We start from the raw sequence: 12647 nt of genomic DNA on the forward strand, positions 1-12647 counted from the left end.
GATTGACACTTGAGGAAGTGCAGAAGTAAGTGACAAAACATTTATTTATCCATGTCATTGTACTGGTAATTGTTTTACAGTTGGGTTTGGGTTGTATGAACCCCGTAAATAGGCAAGCCGACTTAAAGAAGTAAAATAAATTTGGCATTACTAGCAATTGCAATACAACCATTTAAAGTGGATCCACTTGTAAAATATAATTGGAGATATATCTCGTTTATTTATTAATTTGATAGACTATTTTCCCTCCTGAATGAAATGTAGAAAAGAGGAAGAAGCAAGTCTCACCCATGAAGTAATGAACGACTATTAAAATATGATCAGCATTAAATTGCTGAACAATGCCCTACTGCTATTTTACACATCAATGATGTGAATCGACTAGCGCGTGTCGTTCGTGAATTTGTCCCACCTCAGTCACCGTAGGTATTTCTGACTCCATGGTTGATTCCGTGACAAGTTAAAACATTTGAGCATGGCCGGTAAAGGAGGAAAACAGAGAATTTCAAGTAGAAAAGGTGGGTGTGAGCAAGATGAAGAAGAGCCACAGCTGCAGGCCGTTTTAGTTGCTGACAGCTTTAACCGGAAGTTTTTCCCGGTGACCAAAGACCAGCCGCGGGTAAGGCACTGTGTTGAGCTAACTGGATTGCTACCAGCAGCTAACCATGCTGCGAAATGTTGCATGATTTTCCTCCTCTAACAACTGTGTACGCTTGTATCGTTAATACCTAATATCGAGTTGCTTTGTTGTTTCTGTTTACTAACAGTTTTCATTGTTCGTTACGCTACTGACCATTGATGTAACTGTCATACTTTGTTGGCAGGCTTTATTGCCTCTGGGTAATGTTGCTATGATCGACTACACTCTGGAGTTCCTCACTTCCACTGGGGTCCAGGAAACATATGTGTTTTGCTGTTGGATGGCTGGCAAGATTAAGGAACACTTGCTGTAAGTGTCATGATAAACGCTATACGTTGGCTCTGAGAAAGGTTGACTTCATTGTTATTTGAACCTTGCTTTGCTTCTAGGAACTCTAAATGGTGTCGATCGACCTCACCGAACACAGTCCACATCATCACATCAGACCTGTACAGGTCCCTTGGGGATGTGCTCAGAGATGTTGACGCAAAGTCTCTTGTACGCTCAGACTTTTTGTTAGTCTATGGAGATGTAGTATCAAATATTGACATCAGTCAAGGACTGCTGGAGCACAGGTAAGACTATGCTCTACCTGTAAATGTTTTTTTTTTTTTTTTTTTAAGTCTATGGAGATGTGGTATTCAATATTGACATCTGCTAGGCACTGCTGGAGCACAGGTAAGGCTACGGCCTAAGCATTCATTTATTAAGACAAGAACCACAATTTTTAACAAGTGTTACTGCAAAGAGCCACATTATACATATGGGCACACATAAAATAGACCAGCATACGAGCTCACAAAATATGGTAGCTTTGCTGTGTATTTGTGCTGGTGTTGCTGTTTTGTTTTTGTTATTGTTTTTTTTAATGGGTTTGCCATTAGATTCAACACACTGTGTTAAAATGTCCTGTGTTGAACTTCAGATTTTTATGATGCTCAGATTTCCCCCCCCCCTCCCATTTTGAACGTGAACTTGCTAGGCAACACTACTCAACGTTTTTTTCCCCCTCAATATCATTTGTTTCAAACTGCATGCGTGAGATGCACATAGCTGGTACCTCGCTTACCGAATGTAATCTGTTTCATCGCCGTGCTCGGACAAGGGCCTTATCATACGCGCAACAGTGTGCCCATATTTGGAAGTGCTGATGTAGTGGCCAACCAGGAAGTAAAAAGTGAGGCTTTTCCTACTGATGTAAAAAATATATATTTTATTGTTTGTTACAAAAGAAAGATCAGTCTTTGCTCATTTTACAAAAGGAAAATCAAGAGGAGACAAGATGTAGCTTTCAGTGTTACAGTAAATGCACTTTATTTATCAAGGCTTCCTCCATTGTCCTCATGCCGCCAAAATAGCAGTAAATCGCTTGCCAGTCCCTCTCCTATTGGAAACGTTTTCTGACGTCATGACGTTACGGCGCCGCTGTAAAGTAGAATGTATTTCAATCCGAGGGGGATTTGTCATCGTCGTAGATGAGTACGTGCAGCGCCACCCAACAACGCTACATTCTGTGGTGCCGCCCATCACCACATACACAATGAATGGTGTTGACAACGGCGCGCTACAAGTTGACATTGAAAAGGTTCTTTAAGAGACGTTTGAAACAAAGTGCCACGGCTTGGCCAGGCCTGATATAACGCCTCCATAGTGGTGAATGCTGCAATTGAAGTTAAAAGACGGTGCTGCTGCCGCAGACGGACATTTATTGCGCTGTGTTGAAAAATATCTATCGCTCTGGCTGGAGGCGGGCTCACAATTAGCTGGAGGCGGCGGCCTCACAATTTTAAATGCAGGAAAAACCCTGCAGTTGCACAGGGCTCAGCTAACGACCAATCATGGTCCAGCAGAAAACAACTGAGCTGTGGTCGTTACCTGAGCCCTGAGCAACTGTGATGTCATTTTCAGTCGACAGAAAGTGGCAGAATGGTCGCCCCATGACATGCAAAATGCAAAATGAATCAGAATGCCATGTTTAGACTAGTGGAGGCACATAGAACATATTATTGCAAATAATTTTTTGGGGTTGACTTCCCTCTAATTTATATTTTTAGACTAGTGGGGCCACATAGAACATATTATTGTAGAGAAAATGTTTGGGATGACTTCTCCTTTAACACTTAAAGCAGCACTGGGCAAGAAATCGACCTTAATAACATTTTTTTCACAACTCTTTTGATGAAATATTGACTTACAAGTACAATAGTTGAATGGGACTTCGTGCCGTGAGGGGGTCTGTATCGTTTTTACTGGCACAAAGCAACTTTGAGGAGGATGAGATCAACCCTGGCACACAAAAAAATACAAATGTCCTGAATTGCTATACGGAATACTCACTTCCTCCTTTCGCTATAAGGACGCCTCAGGATTTCACGACACTACTCGCTGGCACGCATGGGAAATGTGGTTGATATTTGTCAAAACACTACTGCTTTTGTCCACATGGCGCCGCCATAATCAACAAAAACTGACATATGACACATTGTTGCTTTAAATATATAGAAATAAAAAAAAAACAACTAAGATAATGGTTCAGTTAAAATACATTACACTTGAAGTGAAATAAAAAATGGACCTATAAGTTTAAAAACAAGCAGTTCTTATAGAGTAAATGCAAATGTACTCAAACGCAAACACAATGCAAATGTACTTGGGCAGTGATGCTTTCTCCTACCACTAGAGGGAACTACTGGTACACATGCCACACATTGAGAATCACTGATCTACTCTAATGCAATTATGGTGATGTACCTAATGAGTGAGATGTATGTGCTTAAGGCATCGTCGAAAGACTGACAAGAACATCTCCGTGATGACGATGCTCTTTAAGGAATCATCGCCGGGTCACAAGTCTCGCTGTGAGGAAGATGATGTGATCGTTGCCATTGATAGCAAGAGTCAACGAATTTTACACTACCACAAGACACAAAGCTTAAAGAAGCTTCATTTTCCCATGGTAAGTGATAAAAGTACCATGTTTCATCGCTGTAAAAAATGTACATGATAACTCATGTTGTCATATGCTGTGTGTCATGTGTGGTCATTAAGCGCAACAGTGGAAATAAATATATACAATGTTTTACAAATGTATACAATGTTTCGAATGCAGGGCAGTGCTTTTGATGATGTTTAGGATAGCGCAGAAAAAGCTTTGAAGGTACTGACGGCACGCCACTAGTGTTGATATGCCGTACTTGTTGGGATCTTAACATATTTTGCATTTCACACTGACCGGTCCCAACGTGCGACCTCTTCATATTCAATACAAGAACTATACAAAGGTTATGCATTTTATAACTATCCTAAAGTGAAGAGATATTATTTCAAGAATATACAGGTAGTATTGTGGCTGTGCTTTGCCAGTGTGTCCACTGAGAGCTGTTTCTTTTACTTTTGATACCATATTCAAAGTATGAGACAGCTCTGTGTTGTGCGGTGCCGTTGGAAACCAGAGCAAACTACAACCACAATAATAAAACAAAGTGTCAACCAAAACAGCATGATTGTCTTTGTAAAGTCAAAACCTTTTATACAGCTTCTCATTGGATTGGTCTTAAATGTTGTGGTTGGTCGACGTGTATTCAATTGGCTCGGGCCTAATTTCAGTAATATGCTACTTTCATAATGTTTAAAAATGTATTTATTTATAAGTGACTCAATTATTACTCTTGTGTCTCCAGAATATATTCCACAGTGGGAGTGATGAGTTTGAAATTAGACATGACCTTCTTGACTGCCACATCAGTATCTGCTCACCACAGGTAAGAACCTTTCCAAAGATCTGTTCAACTGAAAGTATTGTTGTTTTTTTTTTTTTTTTTTAAACAAACACTCATAGCATTTCTTCGTCTCGTAATTTAGGTTGCGGAGCTCTTCACTGACAATTTTGACTACCAAACAAGGAATGACTTTGTCAGGGGGATTTTAGTCAATGAAGAGGTAATAAACAGCAATTGATATTTTATATGAAGGACCAGTGCGGATGATGAGACATCTTGTGGTGAGGTTGTACACATGCCTCACATTTCTCTGAGCTTCACGGTTCAAATCTCAGCTCTATCCATCCATCATCTCTCCGTTACTCGATTGATTTGCTTATCCTCACGAGGGTTACGGGCGTGCCGGACCCTCTCCCAGTTCTCCCTGTGCCTGCGTGGATTTATGGGTACTGTGGTTTCCTCCCAACAGCAGCGAGCAAAATGATGAATGTTCACGCATCAAAATCAACCGCGCGATATAAGCACACAAAAACAGACAGTGGAGTAATCCTCCGCACTGTTCCTTAAAAATCCACATTGTGTGATGGGACAGCTCCAAACAGTCTTTTCAATCTTCCCTCAGATCCTGGGGAATCAGATACATATGCATGTCACCAGAGACGGTTACGGTGCCCGAGTGTCCAACTTGCTCATGTACGATTCGGTGTCGTCTGATTTGGTGAGACGCTGGGTCTACCCTCTCACCCCCGAGGCTAATTTTACAGACCAGAAAGGATGGAGCTGCACTTACTCGCGCCACAACGTCTACCGTGGCTCAGGGGTCACCCTTGGCCACGGCAGCCAGATGGAGGAGAACGTTCTCATTGGCTGTGATACCAGTATAGGGTCCAACTGTTACATCTCCAACAGCGTCATTGGTCACAATTGCACCATCGGTGGGTTGACTGGAGAGATTTGGAAATGCTCACACTGGAGACAAACAGGTTGCACAATGTATAACTTGAAAACATGTTTGATTTCTCAGGTGACAATGTAATTCTGGACCACGCCTACATCTGGAACAATGTTCAAATTGCCGCTGATGTGGCGATCAGTCATTCTGTGGTCTGTGACGAGGCTGAAGTGAAAGAAGGCGTCAAGCTTAATAAACAGTGTGTCTTGGCGTACAATGTAAGCAACGTGTACTGTCCGCATTGTAAATATTCTCACCACAAACATTTCTGTTTACACAGAGCTTTTTGTGTCCACTACTACATTATGTCAAATATTCATGGCTATGTGTGAGGATAAAACTTGATCACTCTTTTACTTGTTTTCAAGGTGGTGATTGGACCCCACATCTCTGTGCCAGAGGGCACAGTGGTGTCCATGCATTATCCGGCAGAAGAGGAGGACGATGACGATGAATTCCTCAGTGATGACGCCACAGTAGGGCAGAGCAAGGACAAAATAAAACAGAAAGGTGCGTCTTGAAAAATGGTTCCAATTCCAGCTGTAGTAGAAGTGAGCTGTAATTAGTTACCTCCACAGCTTTTAATCCCGCTGAGGTTGGGGAAGAAGGAAAAGGCTATGTGTGGAAAGCCAGCACTTTGGACGACACAGCTGATGAAGAGCTGTCACATTGTCTCTGGGGTAGGATAACAACCAAGATCTTATGTACTCATGTCTCTGGTCCATGAAGTGACATCTCCCACATTGCCGCTGTCTCAAATGCTTTCTTGTTGCCCAAGGCTTGACGTTAAACCCTGAACTTGAGAGTGAAAGTGAGGACAGCGAGCCTGATGGTCCTGATGATCCAGTGATTCCTTCCCCTGAGATGGATGATGCTAAAGGTGAGTCAAGTTGCCAAAGCTTAGCAAAGCCATGCTACTGCCATCTAGGGGCCAATAAACGAAAGGACGCATTGTGGGAAGTACACTATTACCTTTTTTGCTTTATTGTTCCCACATGCTGGGCTCCACTTCCGCAAGTAGAAGCTGCTTGTTTGCCTCATTCAATTCACTTTGCCCGGGTCGTCATGGTAACAAATCCGTGCTTGCTAATTGCTCCACTGTAAATGCGGCAGAGTGTCCACTGTCCAGCAAGGTTACTATAGTTAACGAAAACGAATGTAATAACAAACTAAAATTGACAAAACATTTTTGTTAATTAAATAAAGATAAAAATCCTATTAAAACAACGAAAATTAACGGAAACTATAGCTGAAGTTTTAGTTTAGTGCAGTTTGGATAATGAATGGATAGATGGTTAATATCATGCATGAAATTTTGAGGTTCATTTTAAATGTATTTACTTCGGTATTCGTGCACAGTCGTACAGAAGAAGGAAGGACGAGTCGTTTGAGAATTGTAGGTCACTTAACTTTCTTACACAATATTTAGTGACCTTTCTTTTTGGTATATACTGTAAAAGTAATAAAACCTCAACTAAAACAAAGCATTTAAAAAATAATAATAAAAACTAACAAACCTGCTGAACGGCCAGGTCGCATATATCCGACATTGACGTCATCCGGAGCCCAAAATGTGCTCCACACAGGCAGAGTGAAACTGCTGGCAGCAGTGGATCGAATCTACAAAGTTGTTTTGAGTAACACTATTAACTTTATATTTTACTTTCATTTAATCCACCTTGAAACATGAAGCATAAAGGGGACATTTATGGCGATCGTAGTAATTCAGCCACGGCACAGATAGATTCATTTTTTACGCACGGTTAAGGCGTGACGTCATCGTGAGTGATGTCTCCATGAAATGAGATATTGAAGCCTCGCCTCATAATTTCTCCCTGTACACTTTACATCAAAATTATTCTCTATGGCTCTATCATGGCCAATGTTGGCCAACTGGAACATATGAAAACTGCATTTTGTAATTCCTTGTTAAGTGTTGGATTTAGTAAGATTCTATTCAGAATGTCTTGAATTTGTTTATACTTGTGAAAAAGTCATTTAAAGAATAACTTGACATTGGTAGAGTAAATGAATGCTAGCATGTAGGCCTAATAGCATTGCTTAAACAACTCAAATGGACTTAAACCTCCAGTGTTCCAGAAGGAGGTGCTGGGCACCCTGCAAAGAGGCTTGGATGAGAATATCAGCTGCGACCACCTCGTGCTTGAGATCAACTCTCTTAAGTAAGTTGGAACATCCAGTGGAAATGCTCACCCTCAAAGCGATCAAGTGTGACAAGCGTGTGACTTGTCCAGGTACGCCTACAACATCACTCTACAGGAGGTGATGCAGATACTGACTGGAGTGCTGTTGGATCTCCCGTTCCAGCATCACAGCTCGCAGCTCACTGCATCCCAATACGCTGCTGGCCTTCTGCCGGTAATGCTGCTTCCCTTCATGGGGCCATTTGTTCTCCAAGGACAAAAGTACTGAGACACACCTCTCTCTCTCTCAGTCAGTGGACATGCAACAGTACTTTTGGCTATAGCGTCCTACTCAATCGCCATACTGCATGATGGATAAACTTAAATGCGTAATTGGGGTCAGAATATGTTTGTCATTTAAAACTTTCATTGGCTAATCTCCCATTTGGATTTGTATCTACCGGTAATTGTTAGTTTTTAAGTAAATGCATTTTTAGGGAGGTTGGGTGGGGTTCTGAGGAAAAAAAAAAAAAAGATTTTCATGACTTTGAGAGTTTCATTCAAAAAACAGGGTTCTCGATTTTCAATAAAAGTAGGATAGACACCGCGAGCATACGTACGAAGGCGCGAAACTGCCAATGTGGAGTGAACGTTTTTCACTGGCAAACCCGTTCGAATGTATTTGCCAAGTATGTTTGAACGTATTGATAAAATGTAGGCTAGATGCTAAAAAAAAAAAAATGTTTTTCCCATAATATCATGAAGTGCATGCCAAGTAAAAAAAAATAAAATAAAGCTATGTTTTTAGCATTAGGCCTACATTATGCCAGTGCATTCAAAATATAAGTAAACAATTTTTATAGTTTTATTATGTCTGCAGTGCATTATTTTCATTTGGCACTTTTTTCCATATAAGGCCACGAGATATTGACTTGGGTATGCCCGTTATCAGCCTGTAGCCTGCATTAAAAATAACATTTGTCTTGTGCAACAAGCCCATGGAAAGACAAGTAGAGAGAGAAAAAAAAGGAAACGACAGAAAAGCACAGCAAGGCGGTTCCAAATTATAAGCCATTTACATCCAGTGTTCTTAATGTAGGACAATTCAAAACATACATTTACCACACTCATGACAAAGTGTAGATATGGGTAGGTCATGAAATCGAAGGGGACACAAGCTTGTAGCAATTTGTGTGGTTCTTCTTTCAGTTATTGGAGAAATGGGCACCAGTATTTAAGAATTATGTGAAAAGATCACAAGACCAACTGGACTGTCTGACTGCTTTCGAGGAGCACTTCCTGGAGCAGGTCAGTCACTGGCCTGCCATGTGCAAGGTAAGCTCATCTGCATGACAACATCCGTGCTCACAAGGGCTGCGAGTACCTGCACGTGGAATGTTTCCATTGTTTCCCATCTAGATTCTCATGACCATGTACCAACTGGAGATCCTGGAAGAGGAGATGATTCTGCGCTGGTTTTCTCATAGTGTCACGTCTGACAAGAGCAAACAGCTCCGGAAGAATCAAGGGGTAAGTGCATACATAACACCAAGTAAGTTCTGAATAGTTTCCATGGGAACTTAAAACATTTTTTATCTTAAAAAAATAAATCACTCAAAGGTTCCTTTGCAAGTAGTTTAAAATTATTTATTTGTCATCAATAAGTCATTTGAAGAGAAAAAAATCTTAATTTTTATTTAGATTTGACTAAGCCCCCCGACCCAACCCATTTAAAAAAAATTAGGACTGTTTGCTTCTGCACGCCACTTTTCATAATTGTTTTTGTCATTTTCTTTCCACTTTACAATTAGGGGCCACTTTTTGCTGTGTTTAAATAGATATTGTGGCTGTTAATGTGACACAAATTGGGGAAAATTCAAATTTTTGTGTGACTATTTGAACATTTAGGGAATGCAACTTTTATGAACACTTGCTTGCTTCTCTCGCCTCTCCCCAAAGCTTCAGAAGTTCATCCAGTGGCTGAGGGAGGCTGAAGAATCATCAGAGGAGGACGGAGAATAATCAGCCATTTTTAACAGTCAAAGCAGACTTGCGAAAACTTGACAACTGACCCGCGCCGACGCTTCAATTGTTATTAACGCTGTACAACTGACATCCCATCTTTATGACGTGTGTATGCTGTTAATGGAATTATCCAAAGAGAGGCGACTCTCGGACTGCTTTGGAAACATTTGTTTCAGTAACAGGATTCAGGTTTTGAAAAGCGTGTAGATAAATAATGAACTACAACCAACACATCACTGTTGGATACCGTTTTAATCTAAAATCAACTACACATCAAATGATACAGGTAAAACATAATCTAAGAGGTAATCATATGGAATTCATTCTCATGTATATAAAATAGGACAAGCAAAAATAAAATTGGTAAAACATTCCAAGTTTAGTGTTCATCACTTGCCTCTGATGAAACTTTCATCGGCAATCCATTCATAGCTGCACACTTCACATTTCTTTAGAATGGTATTATGTACATTTGTTAGCTCAGAGCTGTGAACTAACTTAATTTAATTTAAGGTGTGATTGTGAATGAAAACCACTAAATCCCAGGTAATGGAATTGATCAAAAGTATTGGGATACCTATTTGACTGTTACGCATACGAGAAGAGAAAAAAGCACGGAAATATGAAGTTGGGTGACAGCTATAATTGCTTCCACTCTTGTGGAAGATTTTCTGCAGTGTGTTGTTAGTGAGAAAGTTATTCCGTTTACTCGGAGGCCTGGCTCACACTCATGTGAATTAAAATGAAAAACTAAAATTCAGGGGTATATATCTCAATCCCTGGTAAAGTGATTAAGAGGTGCGTCATATATTTTCATCCACCCAGTAGAAATAGGGGACCAACCAGAACAGGGTGAGTTCTGGTAATTGCCCCATTTAACAAAGAGCAAAAAATCAAAATGTGAAACCTGAGACAAGAACGCAGTGACTATTATGATACATCTATTTGGATCTATCATCTTTTCCCAATGTGTCGTAAATCACACCAGCTAGTACGGAGGCTCCAAAGATGCCTGTAAGAGCCGTCAGCATCTTCCACATGCTGGCTGATTGCTCATGCCGCTCCATGAAGCTCTTGTAGTCAGTGGGAACCAGGAGATACTCTCGGCCATCTCTCGGGGCCTGCAGCCTCCCGTGGCCCCCCTCCAGAACCACCTCCCCAAAGACAGTCAGGTTGCTCCCGACACGCAGCATCTCTTCGCTCTCCTCCATCGCCACTGCTCGCTCCCCGCTGATGCCCTGCAAGACCACGTTCACCAAGCCCTCCTCGGCTCGTCTTACTCGGTGGTAAACCCTCTCTAGGAAATAACCTGAGCCCTCTGTGGGGTCTTGCACCTGCACATGGAAGTCAGAGACGTAGGAGCCAGGACAGATGAGAGAGAAGGGCACAGAGTTGTTGGTTTCTTTCCTGTTCGCCGGTCGAGAGCTCCTAGAGGTAATCACAGTGTTATCGGACAATGCTTTCGTAGAGTTGTACTTATGAATATCGAATAATGACTTTGAATGAATTGGAGCGTACCAAATAATGACTTTGAATGAATTGGAGCGTACCATGTTTTGGAGAGGGAGTTCCAGTATTCAGCATGTTCAATGACTTTTATCTTCTGAAGTACACCATAGCACCTTGGGACAAATTGGCTGGTAAGAGGCTTCTCATCTGCCTCAACCAGGCCTGGAAAACAAAAACCAGTCGGTTACAAAACTTTTAACCCTTTAGGAATTAATGAACATTTCCCTAAAATTCCCTGTCCTATGTTTATGAAAGTACTAATATTTTTTTAATGAATGATTTGCCCCCAGTTTGATATGCTTTGGACGAAAAAATATTAAAGATGTCACAGTAATAAATATGGTGAAAACTCAGATGGTCTTAAACACATCAACTTGGTTTGAACCCACTCTTGATCTCTCGGTTACTGCTGTATTCAAATGACCCCAAGAAGTAGACCACTTGATATAGAGCTGTCAATTCAGCTAATAGGTCAATTGTTTTATTTGGCCTAATGCAGAGGTCTTTGTTTTTGTGAATGCAACAAACAAGCTTAACACATTAGCGGTAATGTCGTTGGAGAAAACGTATTTGAATTTCATAAAGGGGGCTAACTAATAACTCTGATGTCGCCATTGAAGTAGCTTTGAACATTGAACACCCGTGATGTACTTGTAGGCTACCTTCTACTGCGACATATTGTAGCCTCCTGTGGGGAGATGATTTCAGCAATGTGGCCAAATGATGATCTGGTCGGAATACTGGTATTTCCTACAACGAATCATTGACACGACCTTGAATACACAAACGAGTCAAAAAGAAAGGATCGTTTTTAAGAGTGAGGTTCACTTACCTTAAGCTTTATCAACTCTTTTTTCTTCTCTTGGTATAAATGATAGAACAGGGCTGAACAGGCAAAACTGGATCCTACTCCAAAGAAAATTAGGGGGCTACTTAAGTCACTCATTTCTGTACTCTGAAAACGCACACACAGATAACACAAACCAAATTGTGTAAAAATATACCGTGTCAGTTTTTTCAAATGTAGCTGAAAAATAGAAACATTAGTGGTAACAAAATGGTAACAAAAATAACACCAGCAAAACTTAAAAGTGAATGTACACGTCGAGGAAATCTAGTCTACGACGGAAATTGTTTTGTTTTGCTTCATTTCCTTGTTCGCGCGTATTGCGTCACATTTGGAGCAGCCAATTAGAAAACTGCCAGTTTCCCAGTAAATATGACTGACCAGAAGATGGCAGCACTTCCCAGTTGAAAGAAATAAGGGCACGTGGTGTTTACGACGAAGTTACCTGGTGGGGAAAAAAAATGATGTAACCTAAACCCTGTACGTAAATCGGAACGCGCTGGAGTAACACAGTAGTAAAGTCACAATTACAGTAAATATTTGCAAGAAAAACAATATTAGACCATACTATAAACGATAAACTGGAGGTGCGTTGGTTAATGACAGCCTTAGTCACATTTTTATATTACGTGCTTGTGAATGTGAGTTGCAGATATCCTTGCTATTCACTTGGGTTCGCTAACCTCACACATGACTCGAATAATAGTACATAGTGTTGTTATTGAAAGTGTCAGGTAATTATTGAAAGTGTCAGGTAAGGCACTTCTCTCTTCCACGTTGATAGATGAAGCCTGTCGTGTGTATTTATATC

General features: G+C 40.8%; 2 protein-coding genes across 2 annotated transcripts; one reads left to right on the top strand and one right to left on the bottom strand.

The window, feature by feature from the left end:
- Nucleotides 1–379: 379 nt before the first annotated feature.
- eif2b5 (eukaryotic translation initiation factor 2B, subunit 5 epsilon) lies at nucleotides 380–9857 on the top strand. The gene is made up of 16 exons (XM_086043752.1): nucleotides 380–619; nucleotides 825–949; nucleotides 1030–1215; nucleotides 3419–3596; nucleotides 4321–4401; nucleotides 4502–4579; nucleotides 4982–5294; nucleotides 5384–5529; nucleotides 5680–5821; nucleotides 5890–5991; nucleotides 6090–6191; nucleotides 7404–7494; nucleotides 7567–7690; nucleotides 8665–8790; nucleotides 8875–8985; nucleotides 9415–9857. Exons 1-16 carry the CDS (start codon nucleotides 476–478, stop codon nucleotides 9475–9477), a joined length of 2112 nt encoding a protein of 703 aa, XP_085899878.1. The 5' UTR covers nucleotides 380–475; the 3' UTR covers nucleotides 9478–9857.
- Nucleotides 9714–12139, bottom strand: mul3 (mitochondrial E3 ubiquitin protein ligase 3). The gene is made up of 4 exons (XM_086043753.1): nucleotides 11822–12139; nucleotides 11652–11739; nucleotides 11031–11151; nucleotides 9714–10908 (listed from the first exon to the last, which is right to left on the bottom strand). Exons 1-4 carry the CDS (start codon nucleotides 11933–11935, stop codon nucleotides 10422–10424), a joined length of 810 nt encoding a protein of 269 aa, XP_085899879.1. The 5' UTR covers nucleotides 11936–12139; the 3' UTR covers nucleotides 9714–10421.
- Between the last annotated feature and the right edge of the window lie 508 nt (nucleotides 12140–12647).

Source organism: Filicampus tigris, chromosome 10 (assembly GCF_054856515.1).
Source record: "Filicampus tigris isolate MCC_2025a chromosome 10, RoL_Ftig_1.0, whole genome shotgun sequence".
Lineage (NCBI taxonomy): Eukaryota > Metazoa > Chordata > Actinopteri > Syngnathiformes > Syngnathidae > Filicampus > Filicampus tigris.

Coding starts and splice junctions, on each gene's coding strand:
- eif2b5 (XM_086043752.1), top strand. CDS start 476: ATGGCCGGTAAAGGAGGAAAACAGAGAATTTCAAGTAGAAAAGGTGGG. Junction 4,580..4,981: donor GGATTTTAGTCAATGAAGAG/GTAATAAACAGC, acceptor ATCTTCCCTCAG/ATCCTGGGGAATCAGATACA. Junction 5,992..6,089: donor GCTGTCACATTGTCTCTGGG/GTAGGATAACAA, acceptor TTGTTGCCCAAG/GCTTGACGTTAAACCCTGAA.
- mul3 (XM_086043753.1), bottom strand. CDS start 11,935: ATGAGTGACTTAAGTAGCCCCCTAATTTTCTTTGGAGTAGGATCCAGT. Junction 11,740..11,821: donor AAGAGTTGATAAAGCTTAAG/GTAAGTGAACCT, acceptor GATTCGTTGTAG/GAAATACCAGTATTCCGACC. Junction 11,152..11,651: donor ACAATATGTCGCAGTAGAAG/GTAGCCTACAAG, acceptor TTTGTTTTCCAG/GCCTGGTTGAGGCAGATGAG.